General features: G+C 43.4%; 2 protein-coding genes across 13 annotated transcripts in view; one reads left to right on the top strand and one right to left on the bottom strand.

Annotated features, from left to right (window-relative positions):
* The window catches only part of CLPX (caseinolytic mitochondrial matrix peptidase chaperone subunit X), a 33,447-nt gene extending 22,327 nt beyond the window's left edge, over window positions 1-11,120 (top strand). For both annotated transcript variants that reach the window (XM_061557976.1, XM_061557977.1), the window contains 8 exons: window positions 1,806-2,087; window positions 3,101-3,265; window positions 4,627-4,715; window positions 5,686-5,850; window positions 7,117-7,419; window positions 7,792-7,884; window positions 8,326-8,432; window positions 8,637-11,120. In XM_061557976.1, coding sequence (XP_061413960.1) covers window positions 1,806-2,087; window positions 3,101-3,265; window positions 4,627-4,715; window positions 5,686-5,850; window positions 7,117-7,419; window positions 7,792-7,884; window positions 8,326-8,432; window positions 8,637-8,727 — 1,295 coding nt within the window. In that variant the 3' untranslated portion in view covers window positions 8,728-11,120. The remainder of the gene's footprint in view (window positions 1-1,805; window positions 2,088-3,100; window positions 3,266-4,626; window positions 4,716-5,685; window positions 5,851-7,116; window positions 7,420-7,791; window positions 7,885-8,325; window positions 8,433-8,636) is intronic.
* A 1,133-nt stretch (window positions 11,121-12,253) lies between these two features.
* Window positions 12,254-19,391, bottom strand: part of MYO9A (myosin IXA) — a 185,203-nt gene continuing 178,065 nt past the window's right edge. For all 11 annotated transcript variants that reach the window (XM_061557963.1, XM_061557970.1, XM_061557972.1 and 8 more), the window contains one exon: window positions 12,254-19,078. In XM_061557963.1, coding sequence (XP_061413947.1) covers window positions 18,744-19,078 — 335 coding nt within the window. In that variant the 3' untranslated portion in view covers window positions 12,254-18,743. The remainder of the gene's footprint in view (window positions 19,079-19,391) is intronic.

Below are 19,391 nucleotides of genomic sequence, written 5' to 3'. Positions count from 1 at the left end.
ACCTATAATTAATCAGATATTAAGTCTAAATCCCAACTGCCACAATGGATGTTCACAAGTGAAAGATGGTTAATTTGAATCTTTATTGAGATCAACTGTGCATCATCCTTCCATTGTTAATAACATCAATGCCAATTTGTGAGAGGTCAACAAAAGTCAACCTTGTTTCGATTAGTCTCTGCCAAGATGGTGTACATTTCCAAAACTGTCTCAGATGCATGCCTCCCCCCTCCCAATAATTGACCATTGTAAATTTGTATACTTTAAAATGCTTAAATATAAAATATTTCTGAACATTAATCATTTGTTCATGATACTTAAATGTATATAATACTGGATAAATATTTTCACACGACATCTTTAGTAAGTGTTCTGGTAATGTTTTGACTATTCCTCATGCGTGAGTGTATGCAGCGTAGTTGTGAGAAAGACTTCACGAATGCAAGGGTCCTGTTTTTGTGCCAAGAAGTACCCCCCACAAACCATGCCCACCCATAACAGAGTTCAAGTGCAGTCTGTGTTGGGATATTTTGACTGTCTTGGGTGATGCTTCAAATAAAACCCTTACAGTGACTGATTAGATTCAGTTTAAAGATAGATTGTTTGGTTAGTGATGAGACATGGCCTTCTTGCAATTATTATGCCGTGGATGGAATGTCCTATTGCTAATCTAGTCATTGCTCTTCAGAGTTAGGAAAAAGCCTTACCCTGAAGAGCAACACTGCCTTGAATACTGCTCTCTGCTTCCAGCGCCCAGCCTGATGTTCACGGTTCTTTGTGCATGCAGAAACACTTGCCAAGCCAAATTAATATTCCCTTCTATTTCACGACATGAACTGTCTGCGTACAGTAAAACCTTGGATTGCGAGCATAATTCGTTCCGGAAACGTGTTTGTAATCCAAAGCACTCGTATATCAGTTGTGATCACGTGACGCTCGGCAGACAAAGCGTATACACGTACTACTCATATTGCAAGAGCTAGCTCGTTTATAAAATTAATATTTTTTTTTAAATTGCTCGTCTTGCAAAACACTCGCAGACCAAGTTACTCGCAATCCAAAGTTTTACTGTATTCTGTTTTTAATAAAATTATCATTTCCAATTGTTTCAAAATATTAACAGCTGTGATTTTCTAAACATGTCTTGGTTTTTTTCTCTCTTAACACTTGCAGATATTGTTCTGTGTATGTGTGTGGTGTGCGTGTTCACAACGTGTTTTCACAGCCAGTTTTACATGCAGCGCGAGTTTGCTTAGGGCCGCCACTCACTCTGGGTTCTCCCCACGTGTGAAATGCAAAATAGATACATTTTCCCGTTTACAGTCGTCATCAAGGTTTTCATAGAAAATGTGTTCAAAAAGTTAACTAACCGCAAAACATGCTTATCGAGAGAATTGGTGCCCATTTATAGTACAGTTAATAAGAAATCTAGTATGCTGTTTATACTTGTTTGCATACTAATATTTGCTGTGAGGTCAAACACAATATTGGAATTTCAGTGCAAAACAGTAGGTAAATCAAAATCATTCTGATCAGGTAAAGGATTAACATCACCCATACATTTCAGTATAAAAGGCACGAATGCTGCTTACTCTTGCTACAAAAAAGCATCCAAACCTCCCTTTGCTCACTGGAATAAAGTTTCGTAAAAAAAAAAAAACACTTTACACAGAAAATGTATCTAAAATCACTTCCCACTGCTCACAGATTCCGCACCAAAAGGTGCAGCAGAGGCGTTGTCTTATTGGTGGAGCACCACATCGAGCACGTTTACCTCCTCCGTCCCCTCTCCCCGGCATGCGCAGAGCTGTTGCAGATCTCTGGGATCGGCCTTCACAGCAATGCGTTGGGGGCGTCAGCGCAGCAGCAGGCGGCGGCGGCCGCGGCGGCAGCAGCAGCGGGGACCGGACAGCAGCCGGGGGCGCCCCCGGCGGCTGCAGCAGCAGCGACAGCAGCAGGAGACAAGGGGCCGGAGGGGGGCCCGGCTCCGCCGCGCGAGCGCCGCGCCAGCGACGTGCTGGACGCACCCACGCACGACATCCGCCTGGAGAAGAGCAACATCGTGCTGCTCGGCCCCACCGGCTCCGGTCTGTTGTTTGGAGTCTACGCTCGTGCTGAAGTAGTTCTACCTCGACCCTTTCCTGTTCCGATGCCATACGTGTACGTCATCGGAACGGAACCGGAAGGAAAACTAAAATAAATTACTTTATCGGTACCGAGGCTCCCACAAGGCCATGCGGGAGGGCGTGTGCCACGGTTTGGTGCCAGCTATCATATAGAGTGCGGTCGTGTCGCTACAGTTCTCTGCGGTCAGTACAATATCTTTTAAAAACAATGGCGCTATGCCGCTAAATAAAACTAACGCTGAACCGCTTGCGCGTTCAGAGATTCAGCGGTGAACGGGACCCACCCTGCAACCTGCAGTCATTTCGGAACGGGAAAAGGTGAATGCTGCTTGTATCCAGGCCAAAGGTGCGGTCGTGCTGCTGGTGCTGCACTCTAAAAGTGTAATTCTGAATTGTTTTTCTCGTGCTCCTAATTGGCAAAAATATAAGGAAAACATCCACAGGTAAATGTAATGGCTATGCATTGCGTGCATCTTGAATTGAGAAATAGCCATGTTACTTGGGCTGTTACTGATTTTATTAATCACTTCTTGCTCCTACATGGTGTTAAGCATTGTATTAAAATGTGTTATACAATGCTAATTTACTGACGTATCTAATGCTAATGGAAATCAGGAATGTATAGTACAGAGAAGTGTCTTATTCTTCAATACCGCCATCCACAAGAGTCATTTTAATAATGCCCAGTTGGCAATCCCTGCATGATTGTGGACGTGTGCAGAGAAGGCTAGCAGGTGCTAAACAGTTTGTGACCGAATCGGTGTTTCTTATAAACTCTTCGACATTATACTTGTACTGTGGAGCAGATGATTGTACTGTATACAGATGAAATGTAGGTGTGTGTTATCACATGCATTGGTGTTGTGCCCCGAATCGTGTGCTTTTATTTTGACAGTAGAGTAATGCAAACATATGATTGTGCTCTCCGCTGATGAAGAACAAACTCCACCCCTTCGCACGACTTTTCTATGCAGGAAAGACCCTGCTGGCTCAGACGCTGGCTCGATGCCTGGACGTTCCTTTTGCCATCTGCGACTGCACCACGCTAACACAGGCGGGTTATGTGGGAGAAGACATCGAGTCTGTGATCGCCAAGCTGCTGCAGGATGCAAACTACAGCGTGGAGAAGGCACAGCAAGGTAGCAGGTCTTGCTGCAGCATGGCCAAGCACACTGGAGCCGCCGATTCTCGTACCGTTGACCAGTTTTCCCTGTCATCCCATGCGTCTGTGCACCACCGTAATCGCATATCGGCATCTCGGGTGCTCGTACGCACACCTCATTGTCATTCGGTTTGGATCTTTCCTGCTCAGTCCATTGGTCACTGCAATGTGCCCACAGTGTCTCTAATTCCGATTAGCACGGTTGGCTACGTACGGTGGACGGGTGCGGAATAAGTTCAACATACATACAACTCGCCGCTCTTCCTGAATTATTTCCTCCGCGCGCTATGCAATTGGTATGAAAATCAGTTCATTAACGTGCTGTACAGAGGGCAGTTTCCCTTGTGTTTGTTGACATGATGGCCTAAATAAGTTTCCTGTGTACCTCAAATTATAACTCAATGTTTATGAGTTAACGTAATGGATGACATTAAATAGATCAATTTGTGCTACTGCTAAATTCATTTTAGCCATGAGCTAGTGAAAGGTTATGTCCATCCAGAACAAAAATCCTTAAAGTTTTGTAACTGCTTGTTGCAGCATGTCGTAAGTATTTCTAGTTCTAAAGAAATATGAAAACTGCGCGAAGTCTCCCCCAAAGGCCTCTGGTCGTGGCTAGCAGACCTAGACATGACACATAGCTCCTTCAAGTATTGCCATACGCAAGAATATAAAATGGAAGAGTTGCATCGCGAATACTTGAACGTATGAAATGTTACTTATCCATGTTTAAGTTGCTTATGCAGCTTTGTGTGGTCTTATTTGCATTTTTTTAATTATAGTCTGGTATTTTCTAGACAAAATAGTCAACTTATTAATGTTTGTGGGCACCAATGGAAAGTTTTCTCTGCGTTGTGGATTGTTTTACATTTGGCATTGGTTCTGGTTTATTTGCTGTAGTCATTGAAATGACCGTAACGGTTTTTGAATTCAATATTGTTAACTTTGGTTCAAGCAGTTTACAAGAAGTGGACATTTTCAATTTTATCATTTATTGTTGGAAGTTATGGGTGGCTTTAATTAGATTTTAGACTGTGAAAATATATACTGCATATTTGTCTAAGCCCTGTAGGTGATGTAAAAGTCTTTTATTCCAAAAAGCAATTTTATTAATACAATGAAAACTATTATCTGAAGAAAATACCAAACCTATTAACAATCGGATTAAAGCCGATTGAGACGGTGTGTTCACAGGACTTTTGGGCAGATTATCATGAAGACAAAATCAACGAACATGCAACATGACAATATGTATTTAGTTGTACGGTGGCTTGTCTTTGTTAAAGCTTCAGTCCTGAAGCTTCTAAGCCGATGTTCCTCTGCTGTGTGTTCCCACAGGCATCGTGTTTCTGGACGAGGTGGACAAGATCGGCAGTGTGCCAGGCATCCACCAGCTCAGGGATGTTGGTGGGGAGGGTGTGCAGCAGGTGTGTGTGTGAGCGGTGGTGCAGCGGTTAGCACGCGGCACTTTGAACCCGGTGACCCGAGTTTGATTTTCGCTCATGGCCAAGACCACTGAGGATCATCTGAACTTGTCCTGGGCCTCCATAAGGTCAACTTAGCCTCATGACAGCATGGCTACATTTTGACTTAAAACTTTCGTGACTGCAGGAATTCATATTCTTGGCTCTCGCTTTCCTTGTACTTGTGGTGCTTTGCTCCTTCATTGGCGCTGGCTGCCCCGCCCGTGCTGTTTAGGCCGCACAGCTTTGCTCACTTTGAAAGCCCCTTATAAGCACGAGTGTTTTAACATCTTAACACCTGTTTGTTGCTAGATAAAAGGGGAAAACCTATTCTCATATTTTGGTACTGGCAAAGGAGGTCCCATGATATACCCTTATATAAGCAGTTGCATTTGGAGGCTTGTCCCCTCTTTTCTCTCCGCCTGATGAAGACTGCTTGTGTTGTGTTCAAAACGTCGTGGTTTTTTGCTTTAATTTTTTATTTATTATTATATATTTTTATTTTATATCTACGTGACTTTACCGAAAGAACCAAGAATACAGTATGGCTATACAGGGGACCTCTCTGTACCTGTGTTGTGATGTAAACAGCCTTGCTCCTACTCTAATGTTGTGATTCTGTGATGAATTGTCAATGATTGATAATTTTTTGTCTTGTATTTGCCATGTAATCTATATCCTGATGATATATTATCTCATTGGTATAGTTTTGTTTTCTCCGTTAGTCTGAATATACCAGTCCTATGGTTATCCTAAAGAATTCTCACACGTGCAGATATCAAGAGCACAATAATTGATTGTACACAACGAATTGCTGCATTGCCGTGTTTCTGGTTGCTCGAGCGCTTTATTCCGAGACTGCACACCACACGACTGTGTGCGGCGAGAAAACAGCCTGATGCCGACTGCTGTCTGTGCGTCGCACGTTCACCAGGGCCTGCTCAAGATGCTGGAGGGGACGGTGGTGAACGTCCCCGAGAGGAATTCGCGCAAGCTGCGTGGAGAAACTGTGCAGGTGGACACCACCAACATCCTGTTTGTGGCCTCCGGTGCCTTCAACGGCCTCGACCGCATCATTAGCCGCCGCAAGAATGAGAAGGTATTTATTTACCTTGGCTCCACAGTCTCCGCTGTGAGGCACCGTGTCGTTGTGTAATGCGTTGGGATTTTCTTGCGTGAACTGTCATTTCTAGGGCGGGTTTACAGCAACGCATTGCTTTAGTTGTACGCGTTTACTGTCCTAAAGCGCAGTAGGCTAACCACCAAGCCACGCGTGTCCATCATCGCAGGTCCATCCCAACTCGCAAAATGTAAAAAAACATTTTTTAAACGTCATCGTTGCGTGTACAGCCTTTGGGACTCGGATTGAAAGTTACTGGAACCTCTGCACAGGAGAATCACCGCAGGTCTTGGGCTTGCAGCATTTTCTCGTAAATATGGCGCTGGATAGATAATTGTACTTATTTAAATTGTCATCATAATCGTCTTATTGTTCAATAGCTAATGCTCTATTTCCAAAAACATGTTTACAGATGGATACCGTGGAGCAAATTTTTTATTTTTTTTCCTGAGTTCAGGTATTTAAGCCTTCACAGGAAATAACACAACCAGTCCAATGCGAGCACCTATTCACATCACAAGTCTACATTGTGGCAGAAAATGTTTTATTCAGACAGTAAAGTTATACTGCTATTCCAATGTCATTCAAAAACCACCCTGTAAAGCACTTTCGACAAAACATTTTAGTTTTGTTACAGAAGCTTCTAAGTTTTCTATGTAAAAATAATTTTAAATCCCAATGATAATTCTTGTAAGTGGTGAATTTTTTTAACCTAGTTAAATGGGTCTGTTCACAGAACTTGGCAATTGCAGAACTAAATACAGTACAATCATGAGTTGATGAAGAGCTCGCCGCAGTAGCATGACCTTGAGGGGTTGTAGGGAGTTAAGTCTATCACAGAGGATTCATGAACTGGCAAGAGTCCCAAAGGCAGACCAAGGTGGAACGAAAATACGTGCAGATACAAGCGAGTGTCGGGAAATAGAGAGATAAGAGAGAGAATGTGGGAAGATAAGCACGAGTGGGGAGAGATATTGTCACCGTACTGGAGAGATAATGTCACCAGGCCGACCCAGACAGAATTGAAAGCTGCGACCGTTTCTAATCGTGAGATGTCTTGCGGCACCATTGGAATTCCTTTTATGTACCCTCAATACACGTCAATTTTATTTCATTCAAATAATGCTGTCACACCGGCTAACCTCATGACGGTGATGCGATTAGATGTCGGCATTTGTGTCATCCATGTGTGTCACGCGTGTGCTCCATTTGTAAACTGCGTCACGTCTTCGCTCCCGATGGCAGTATCTGGGCTTCGGCACGGTGAGCGTGGGCGCTGGGCGGCGCGCGGCCGCCGACGCCGGGCGGGCACACGGCAGCGCGAGCGGCGACGGCAGCGCCGTGCAGGAGCAGGAGGAGCGCGACCGGCTGCTGCGCAACGTGGAGGCGCGCGACCTCATCGAGTTCGGCATGATCCCCGAGTTCGTGGGCCGCTTCCCTGTCGTGGTGCCGCTGCACTCGCTCGATGAGGCCATGCTGGTGCGCATCCTCACGGAGCCGCGCAACGCGCTCATCCCACAGTACCAGGCGCTCTTCAGCATGGACAAGGTGCTCGCCCGTGTGTGCGTGTGAATGTAGTGCGGCGGGTTTAGTGTGTGTGTGTGTGTGCGCGCGCTCGGAGCGGTGGCGCAGAGGTTAGCGCACTGCGCTGCCAACCTGGTGACCCGGGTTCGATTCCCGCTCACAGTCAACACAAGTGATGATTATCTGAACCCGAGGTGTCGACTCTTGCCTCAAATGAATACTTGGTGTGGTGTGTAAACATCACCACTTGGGAGAAAAAGGCGGTCGGGCGTGGTGCTGGCAACCCACCCCCTCGTATACAGTGCCAGTCTCCATAGGTGCTACTCGCTAACAGCTCTTGTCCCAACTGTTGGTTAAGGCTATACGGGGGATCTTTGTTTGTCTTGGTCTTTGCAGTGCGAACTCACCGTGTCGACGGACGCGCTTCATGCCATCGCTCGTATGGCGCTCGACCGGAAAACCGGGGCACGAGGTCTGCGCTCCATCATGGTGAGGGATCCCGGCGAGCGCCTGTGCAAGGTCGTACGCACCTCCGATTAACACGTTTGGTTACGTGCGAAAGAAGTTCAACACACATACGTAACATGAAGCTATGAAAATAGTGTCTTGCTCGGACTTGTTTAAAAGCTGCTGCCGAGTGAATGGAAGCAGGATGTAAAAGCCCTCTGGCATTGAAGGTTTCTCTCAATATGTTTTGGCTGCGACACGCACAGCATCGTGCCGTATTGGCTGGCCCCAACTGCAGTGTAAGTAACGCATGGGGTGGACCCAAACTAAAATGGTCAAGTCACTGTCTTTATTTGAGTGAAAAATAAATGTATTTTCAATTCACTGTTTTATTCATAATTAAATAAGCTGCAATGTTTTAATAAAACAAGCCATTTGTTCTGTGCATTCCCAATACTTGAAATGTCGTGCATGTATTTGCAGGAGACCCTGCTGCTTGATCCTATGTTTGATGTGCCGTGCTCGGACATCATGGGAGTTCAGCTGGACAAGGATGTGGTGGATGGCAAGAAGCAGCCCTCCTATATAAGGTACATCTGATTGGATTATTCCCAACATTATTTAGCGTTTTGCAACATTGTTCCTGTTGTTACTGCTGTCAATGTGGATTGAAGTAATTGTGCTCAAGTGGAGCTATTTGAGGTGTAGAATCAAGTGTCCAACAACGATCACCGAAACGTTTTCTTGTCGGCTGGGTATTGTTTTAACGTCGCTGCCGTCCGTTTGTGTTGTAGAGCGCCTCCCAAGGACTCGACGGATGATGACTGTGACTCGGGGGTAGAAGATGACAATTGGCAGAGACAGCGCGATGCTGCGAACAACTGAATGCTTTACAGATGCCTGCTCCACAGGGCCTGTTAGCACCACCCTCTGGCATAGCTATAACCTCCCCTTTCGTAATCAGCCCTGAGCCATATATGGATAAACAATGGTGGCACAGTTAGGGGATGGCCTCGATAAGCATTCGACAGTCTGCACGATCCAATGTGCTGTAAAATGTTCACACGCTTGTTCTCTACCACCACAGGTGTTGTTTCTCAAGTGTCATTACAATGTAAACAATTCATAAGCAGTACTTTATTCTTATCAGAGAAAAAAGGCACGATCTATGCATTGTTAATTTGTTTTCAAAATGTGTCACTGCATTACCAAAAATGACATTGCTATTTCATTAGTATCCTACTGTTGTTCCAATTATGAGTACTAAACAAGCATTGGACTGAATATACTGGCATACAGTGGGGAAAATTACTTTGTAATTAAGGTACTTTGTTTCAGCACCCCGACTCAAGTCCGTGGAGACGTCATCTAGACACAATGGCCTTTACGAAGCTCTGTCATGGTCTAGGTACGTCTCCGTCCCTTTAATGTAGAGCAGAATATGTTTGCACGAGTGCAGGTTAAGATATGTATCCATGCCACAGCAAGCAGCGTTGTAAAATAATGTTATTTTAAAATATTTTCACTGTTTTTCTTTGAAACTTAATGTGTTCAGAATATTTTCTTTTGTATCCAGGGTTTCATAAATACCTGTAAGCCTGGATTTTCAGAACTGTTGGACTATTGTTTATTTTTGTCTTCTAAATGCTCTCTAGGTCTCCAAAAGGTGCATTGTAAATTGGGACTTGTCAGTTTGATATATATTCAAATGAAATTGGTTTTGATGTCCACATGTTTTCTTTGCAGCCTCAATTGCGACTGTGTACTTCGTGTTGGTAATACCGATATTAACGTGTGCCACATGCAATCCCACCCAATAAGAAACATGGAAAAGTAGGCAACAAAAATACTTTAAGAATTATATTTAGGTTGTATTAAAAAAAATACGAAGCCTTCTCCCCGCATTGTTTTCCCTCAGTGATACTGTACAATTGTACACGATGTGAAAATATGGACAGTTAAAAGAAATGTCTTATTCTACACACATTTAATTTGATTGACCAGCATTTGTTGAAAATACATGGATATTTAGTCCAGACATGTGTTTTGAAATGTTGCATTTTTTTAAACCAGTAATTCCCATTTTCTTAAGTGACCTGTGCAAACCAGAGTAATTATGTACACTGACCTTACGTTTCTCCGCAAGCGTTGTCTTGTTTTGTCAAAACAGATGATTAAATGTAAAATCAGTGCTGCTTCCGGACATTAAGGAAACCACAGTTTGTCACAATTTACCTAAATGGGTAGCTTGGATGTTGTGAGTCTGTAAGCTTGGTAGGGTTATGGTTTCCGTGGGTAAAAATCAAGAACCACATTCACCACAAAAATGTTGAGATAAAAATTTCAGAAAAAAATGCCATCAGAAATAAAATGAAACGTCAGTAATTTTATAATAGGTGCATTTAGAGGTTACAATATCAATATGTTAATAACAGGGAGTGTATTCTTTTAATATTCAATTTTCAAATTGGTTATGTTAATCTAAACGAGGTTGTTGCCGATGGTCTAGGTGATGTTTGTAGAAAGAAACCTATCAAAACATTTGGACGTTTGACGGATTTGCATGCACACTGCGTCATCGTGGTTTCAAATGCTGTAAGTTGAGAGCCGCAGGTGTGGGACACTCGGAATGAGACTGCGATTTCAGACGATGGAGGAGGCGCCTATCAGCTGCGCAAACTTTGTGCAGTCGTGAGAGCTCTGTTTGAAATAGTTTTCTCAAGGTGCCAGGACAATGGTGTGAACGCATTCAAAGATTGCAAATCTACACAAGTGCTGCAGTGATTGTGTAACCACGATTGGTTTTCAGCTCACTTGGTAGGCATTTTATGAATAGTACTTTTATAACAGTGACCCAACAAATGTAAAACGTTTAGTGTTGCACTAGCGAGGAGTGTGTTTTAAGTTACAATTGCTGTTCTGTTTCAAATGAACTGATACTTGTTTCCCAAAGGTCATCTGTGTACTTTAACAACGTGTACATGCAAAACCACAGGTTGATTGTGTAACTTATATTTTACCCCCATTGTAAAGGTGGTTTTAATTCTTACTGTTGGGGTCTTGTCATGAGTAGTATGGCAACTAAAAGGTATATCGAACTGGTTTTTCTGAGTGAAAGTATTTCATTCAATGTGTATGTAGCTGGATAAATGGTTTGATTTTGGTGAATTCAGTGTTAAACACATGCATCTCTTTAAAAATAAAAAGCTGTGCATGTAAAGCTCATGTATAATGCTTTTTGTACTGTAAAAAGGTGCAATAAAATTTAGCTGGTTTAATATTGAATCCTTATTTTATTTTTTGGATATTGTATGCAACTGTAGGATGGTGCTCTTTATGAAAAATTGTAGTTGTATGTTTATGTATACATTGTCTTAGGTTTGCCAAGAGCAGACATGCTTTTTTTCCCCATTTATTCTGGACACCATATTTAATCTTTTGCCATTGTTTCTTGTAAATGAGCCATTGCGGTTGAATGTGTTCACATGAAAGTATGAATCTGGGGGAATACCCTAACGTTTTAAAAATGTATAGGTTTATGCATAATAGGCTACTTGATACCAGTATTGGTGGACTCACTGAAGTATAGCTAATACCTTGCTGCAAAAATCTAATTTAATGGCTTGTGTGTTGGTGCAGTACAGGTCCCATACATGCAGATAAGCCATCACACCACTGTCCATAACACTGCCTTATGAAAATATGTAGGAGACCCCATCATGGTGAAGTCTGGATCATAAATTATTGAAACTAAGATTTATCAATGTAGCTGCTGCTGCGACCCTCGCCAGGATAAGTGGACTGAGAAACCAACTTACGTAAGACGAATTGTGTAATGGGAGGCCAAAAAACTTGTTTTTTTCTTAGGCTGACCCTTGACACGCTTCAAGTGGTGAACACCTTGCTGTGTCCACACCCAGAAATCTAAAACAAGAGAGGCTGCCCCCAGGTCATCATCCTGTCACAATTTTCATGTTGGGTGACCTCTGGCACAGAATGGTTGGAATTGGGGTAAGGCCCTGGTAGTTGCCAGGCCGTCTTCCACAAGAACCCTGAGGAGCCCATAATTGTTGAGGGCAGCTCTTACAAAGGCCCTCCAGGGATGTTGCTAGGGGCATTTGACGGGGATGCTCACCCCCACACGCATTGCCAGCTCCGTGTTTCCTTACCCCTTGTGGTCGGGAACAAACACAGCTGCGTGGGAGTGAGATGCAAAAGATAGAACATGTCTGATAATTATTCTTTCGTATAGTTTTCGTTGAATGTTGAGGTCCTTCAATGCAAAGTAGCAGTAGACGCTGTATGGATTGCAGCAATGCCGCCAGGGTGTGCGGATGGTGCACGGATGGTGCACTCGGTGATAAAAGTAGTCAATTATTACCCACCATTCTTTAATAGACAAAGCAGTTCATAGCGAATAGAAACTTTAATAGGTTATAGTTTGTTTCAAAAACAGCTTTACAAAGCATGTAACAGTGTTAACCTTATTTCTCAAATTGCACTTTATACACATAGATGACCAACCCTTTTAGAAAGTTCAATATACAGAAACTTTTACATACATGTACAATGTGATAATGCATTACAGAGGTACCCAATTCCCAAATGACCAAGTCTAATTCAGTGCGAGTACATGGCACACACACACACAAACTCTAAATTCAGCAAGGTACTTTATAATTACTACACGTGTGTGCCGTTGATATCCAGTATCACTGGCACATAGTTACATTGTATCTGGCAAATGTTTAAAAAGCACAGAAGAAAAAAATCATGTTCCTTTCCAACCAGTTGCAAATACTGACAATATGAACAGTTTACAACCTCCACCATCACTAAATTTGCGTGGAACATGAACACTTTATGGCTCATTCGAAGTTGCGTGAATGCAAGCAAGTGCGTGTTGGAGACTTGTGATACATGGAGTGAGAGCGAAGGAGTGGTCATAGTATAAAGCTGCACGCAAAATAGCGTTGAAACACGAATGGAGGCTGGGCCTTCTAGCCATGTTTGCAGGCCACGACACGGATGCACCGTCCGTAGCACAGGAAGATAAATGGTACCCCTACAGAGCGCCATTAACAAGGCTTACGTGTCCTTTTGGGAACAAATCAAGCACCTGGTTAACAAATGACCCCTTTCATCTCGGGGGGTGCACGTGCTGTGTGTGTGTACACAAACTCTGAAACAACTTCAGCAAATAACCCCACCAGGAGTGCAATGACAGTCCTATTGTTAAGTATACACAGCTATGCCCAGAAGATTGTTTTCAAACTCATTTATCTTGTAAGTTCATACGTCAAAACGATAAACAATTGGATATAGAATGAAAGTAAAAAAACGTGATTTATTTGAAAGTGAAACCACAATCTATCCAAGGTCCTACTTTCTTAAATTAGTCAAATTTATGCATCGTCTTTTTTTGTTAACGATCACTAACCACTAAATTCTACATTGCAACTATAGCTCAAAAATAGGTAGCGCCAACATATGACAATGTAGACTAAAATATACATTTCACCAAAAGGAATCCCACGATCGTAAGGTTTTCACCTTTCGTTTCTGTTGGGTGGTCGTTTAATTTGAAATGGAACTCAATTCCGGTTGGACCATTGCCAATCACTTGTGGGAATGCTCAATAACATCGTCATGACGAGATTATGAAACGTTCGCGTATGCGGTCACGATTGCTTACCATGCAGCGTATGGGCACGCAACAATGTGGGACTGAAAGGCGCGCCCAAGTGGTTTAGAATTCAGCCCCTAGAAATCTCGGCATGGGCACATTTGCAACAACGCGAGCGATTCTGTTTTCCAGCAACAGTGAGTTACACGTGTTCCAGCATAACCACCTATAGAGACAATCTTCTCAACAAATGTCACATCTTGTTTTTGCTTAAATTACATGTCCAGCAACGCCAAGTGATTAAAGCCGAGTATGGATAATCAAACGTCTAGTGGTTTAGTCCATACTCGTGTCAAAAAACACACACCAAGAATATGTAATTTATAAATCCGGTATGACAAGATGCAGGTTTTTTTTACATTAGTTAAGCAAGAATATTTACATATACAATTTATTTATATTCCAGCATAACCATTCCAGCAATTTGTAAAAAAAAAAATGCAGTTATAATTCATGCTAATGCTTCAAAAAGCTCACAGTGCGATGTCACCACACTGAAACAAAGGCAAACTCTGTGCCCAGCAAATTTAACCAGCGTTCAAAGTAAGTATCACCACTGCGAACTCATTCGTTTCAACAGTTTGCAGTGTGCGTGTGATTTATCCAGTCGTGTTTAATGACCCCTAAAGCGTGACTGTAAACATCGATTTTAAGAATTTCCCTAAGGGCTGATCAAACAGCCTTAATAAAAATACGAATTGGTTTATTAAGAATGATCACGTTCAGTAACATTGATAGGATTAAAAAAATTAAATAGTCAAATTGTTCATCACGGATAATAAAGACAGGCAGATGGATTACCTTTTGGTTACTGTGCTGGCCACTCAATTGACTACATGGGGTAAATTAATATGCCCTGGCTAAAATACCGACGTGGAATTACCAACTTTGTCACAGCCTTTACAAATTGCGTCGTTCATGAGGTTGTTAAATTCACATGAGTTGTCATAACTCAAATCGAAATGAAGTATCTGCAATCAATATGTATAAGCGAAGTCCCTACATGGCCGATTCCATTTGAAGAGGTAAATTAACATCTCTGGGACTTTATTTCGTTAAATTATGAATCAATTACAATATTTAAAGTTATTAAGTAAATTTGTTTTCGCTTTTGATTGGTTAACATTTCCTATGCACATAAATGTTTATCAGGTCTTAGGTAACTAATTGGCCGCAACTTGCGCTCAAAACCTTCACACATCAGAAGTCAAATTTTCTCAACTTATTTCAACAGTACAGTCTGCTCATCATTTGACAAGGTTTGGATAAATTATTGGGCAGTTATGTGCATATTTCCGAAGGCTAATACAAAAGACAGTCGCAATGGTCGTATTCAAAAGCACCACCCGTCAAAATGGAACAAATGATTCATATTTCTACTCCGAGGCAATCTCAAATTGCCTCGGAGTAGAATTTTACAGTAAAAGGTCGCCAACAAACACACCGTTTACTATCTCAAATGCAAATCACTTGTTTTCTGCCGTTGCGCGATTGCGGGAAATGCACGTGTGTAAATGTAGTTTATAGTTAGCAATAAAACACCACGACTTATGGGCTTTGTCAAAAAGACAGATTTTTCCATCACGTGTTGGCTGACGTGCCAGATGCAGAGGGCAGGCTTTTGCCGCGGGTAAACACAGCCTTAAGTGAGGGTTCCTCCAGCGTGTTGTCTTGACAAATGGGTTCCAGTCGCTATTATGAACTCATCAGATTTCCTTTGCGAGACGGACCACCCTGCTTCTGTGAAGCCCCCCCCTCACCCTTTCATCAGTCTACAAGTCCCCCATGTTCTTTTGTTGAATGGCCTCTACTGGCCTTAATTCCCCAAGATGAATATAATGCTCTCCCACCCCCTCCCGACTTAGCCCAAGAAAGGCAAAATCCTTGGCTTGGGTTAGGCACCTCAAAAGTTTATTACAGAGCCAATAGGTCTATTGGGCCTCCTCAGCCAGCACGATGGCCATGTGACTTGTTCATAAACTATGCGGGCAAGAGCAATACAACATATAAAATGTGACCTCACCATTTGGCCACTGGAAGTAAACTTATGCAAAGAGGCCAACTTCTCAGAACGTCCTCCGATCAAGAAGAAACCAGCAACTTCACCCCGCATCAACTCTGCTCATCCAGTAGTTGTAACAGTATTCTCATCTTTACATTTGCGTTAACGCCGGGCACAGTGTTAGATTACAGGTGAGAAGCTATGTTCCTTAAAAACGAATGAGAATGCAATGCATTTCAGTTTTCTCCACTTGCACCATTGCATACAGATGACCGCACAAGATGTTAAGCATCCCATGGCAGTGACATTATGGCCGTGCTCAACGCTCGCAGTGAAATAAACCCAAGCGGCTGCACGAAATGCCGCCAGTCAACTTCAGCAGGCAGTATGAAAAGCAACGCGTAACACGGGTGTGGATCTGCTCCAAGCTGAACGCGTCACGTCGCGTCACGCTTGGCAGACACGTGCTTATTATGATTGCACGCGTGCAGCATTGGCCACCACGTGCCATGTCAACATACATCTTGCGTGGAATGAACGCAATCGAATCTATGCATACGTCTCCTATTTAAATAATAACCGTTTACGTTAAGCTACTGCAGTGTCCGAGCACACACACACTCGAGAAGACTAATGGAGTGTAAATATTTGTACATTTCTTTACACAGACAAAACATGACATGTACATATTCATAGATATTTTTTTTAAACCAAAAATCCCGTGCCAAAACCGTGACCTAAACATAACTTATGTACGATGAGAAGATTTATCAAATGAGCGTGTATAATGTTGTTGTGTATTTCACATTATAAACATTTGTTCTACACCATAGTTTCACTTGTCAAAGGAATGCAAATGTCCGATTCTCGGTGTCCTCGTATCGGGGTCACTGGAGCCAAACGGCTGCTCACCCTTGGCGTTTGGGCTGTCTGGGTAGCCAATGGGAAATTCTCCGAGTAACAAATATTGCGACAATTTTGAAAGGACGCACAATGTGTGGAACAGAGGTGAGTGTGCACACTAGCAACGAAAACAAAGGGCACTGCGATCGACTCCTCGGGAAATTATCTCACAAGCTTTGTTCAAGCCTAATACAGAATCGCCAGATGACAACCGGCCACAAGTCATCGTACAATGCTACAAATGTCATTAGTGTGACGAAAATGTCAGTTCCCTCACCTGGACATAACATTTCCATCTAAGGAAAACACATCGATCCCAATGTTATTCAGGATAAATCAGTTTACTTGTGGCAAGTGATGCTTTTATTACTTTCTGCATAGACCCAAGCTTCTTTTATATAGATAAGAAAACATTTTGTAAAATAACCGTGTGACCAATCAGTAGGTAAGGCTTAGGCTTGACCAAGGGTCAGACAAAGTTGTGCAGCAATGAGACCGCTGCAGAGACTCATTTCCCTGAACTCGTCTCCACCAAACTAATGTAGACACACACACACATGCACGTCCACTGCTGCTGTGCTCACATGTACTGCAGAAGTCAAAAGTCAGCCTGAGATTGAGTGAATGGGGCCCATGTGGTCCAAGAGGCACAGTTAGACCGTGAACACGATGCACATGCCATTGGTTCGTGCTTTGCCGTTACTAAAAAGATTTTTATTTTACCAGTTAAGGCCATCTACAGCAGCCAAATACTCTAAAAAGCATGTTTTAAAATGTGGAGGGAAAAACCAGAGGACCCGGAGAAAAATCCACGCAACCACAGGGAGAACGTGCAAACTCCAAATATAAAAGGCGTCAGGGTCGGGATCGAATCCACGACCTCTTGCATACCAGGCGAGGGAGTTACCATCTCGCCACCATGGCGTTACTTTAGAGGCTGCAGTCAATGCCGAGGAACGAACGCCTGTGTGGCAAGAAGCACGTTTTCTTGCTGAGCAGACGGAACCCATTTTACACCAAGATGCAAACTAGATGGTCTCGCCAGATTTGACAGTGAGCTGCAAACACGGATGGGAATCGCGCACTGCAGTGCAGAGGTGTGATAAAATAAAATGATCAAATCCAACTACTAATTAAAAACATGTTGCTTTCGCAGAGATAATGTGACCGTCAAGAGCTAATCAGGACATCAATATCTATTTCACAAACATCATATTAAAACACATGGAATACTAATTCAAAAAGCCCCATCAATTTACTATGGAAGCATTACACGGATCGGCTTCGAGGGGGGAAATCCTTATTGCTGCAAATTAAAGTTATTGCGCGAGGGTGTTCTGAGGCCTGCAGGCTGTACAATCCTTAAGGCTTTAAAGCTACCAGAGCGCTGAACATTCCCAACAGCAACAATTACATTGGGCAATCATCCTGCATTAACTTGTTCTATGGTATCCGTCTATCACTTTGATACCCCAAGATACTCTGCTGCTTGAGAATCATAAATTTAGGAAGACTGTCATGTCAATTTAGGTCACTTCAACTTTCGCGAGGAGTCAATGGTCTGCATTTTATGAACTCGAAACGTTATTGCAGTCTTCAGGCATTGTAATGACATGCTTTTCACAAAATTCAGTTTCTGGAATTTTCAAAGGGAAACAAATTGGAGCTGGCATCTAAATGAAGTGCATTTAATATAAACACAGACATCACATTGCCAGACTGCCTTCATATAAGTAAACGTCATATGCATCTGGAGTGTTGGTTATTAAGAGCATCTTGGCAACAGGCACACAATTGAGCGCCGAATAAAAAAAATATAAGCGATAAGTTACGGACATCTTAATGTCCACACACGTGCACAAGAGAGTAGTGTCACTGTGCAGTACACAGTTCCCTCCCTGGGCTATACCATGCTTGCAAGCGTGACCTTTATTTACTCGGATGTTTTTAACTCTACGTGACAATGTAAAGAAGTGGACTTTCATCGTGTAAAACCTGGTTCTCAAATAGCAAATAATGCTAACTCCAACCTTCCTAACCGACTGACGCACGCGCGCATGCACAATCTTGGACGTGTGCACACGACAAGTCCCACTGACAGGATTGCGCTTTTTGCATCGTGATCCCACGGGCTCCACTGTCTTCTCTTCTGACTTCCCCACACACCCATTGGGGGGTTTTTCTCCATGGCACGGTCTCTACGATTATGCACGCTTTGCTCTACTTCACTTTGTCGAGGCACCATATATACTCTTGGCCAAGCCTCGCTCGCTGCAGGCCAACGCACCGCATCTCGGCCTCCACAAGCGTTTACTTCCTTCCGTTGAGCTTGGGATCGGGCGGCTGGAACGTGGATCGCGTCACGTGCTTGCTCGGAGGCTGCCGCAAAGTCACGGCCACGGCGGCCGCAGGCTTGGAGCCAGGGAAGCGTCCCTCCGTGGCGTCGCCGCTGCCGCCCGGCGCGAAGGTAGCGATGCGGCGGCCTTCCCCGTCCACGCCATGCGCCCGGTACTCCGCGACGCTCGGGTGCAAGCGGCCCGACAGAGACTCGCCGTCGGACGTAGTCGCCGAGTCCGTGCTCTCCTGCCGCATGGAACCCTTGTTCAGGCGCTTCTTTCTCCTGAACATGTTCGTCCAGTGAAACTCTGCAAGAGGGCAAAGGGGTTGGAGGAGGGCATTAGGAAGGAAATTTGTTGTTGTTGGAGTTTTTTGTTTTTTTTTATATACTCACTGGAAGTAACTCCGTTATCTTTCAGAAACGATTGCCAATTCAGTGCCCTAATCTTGGAAGATCAAAAGTGGACGGGTTATGCAACGTAACTTGCAACAAAGCACCGGTTGACAGGTGAAAAGTGTTAACCACTGCATGTGAGTTCCCATCAACTCTAAACCCCACAAAAGCATGGCAAAGTCGCTCCCAAGCCTTGAAGCTTCATTTTGAGCCAAGATGTAACTCTT

Source organism: Lethenteron reissneri, chromosome 24, assembly GCF_015708825.2.
Source record: "Lethenteron reissneri isolate LAM-NWPU_2019-01 chromosome 24, ASM1570882v1, whole genome shotgun sequence".
NCBI lineage: Eukaryota > Metazoa > Chordata > Hyperoartia > Petromyzontiformes > Petromyzontidae > Lethenteron > Lethenteron reissneri.
This window is presented reverse-complemented; position numbering and strand designations above follow the sequence as displayed.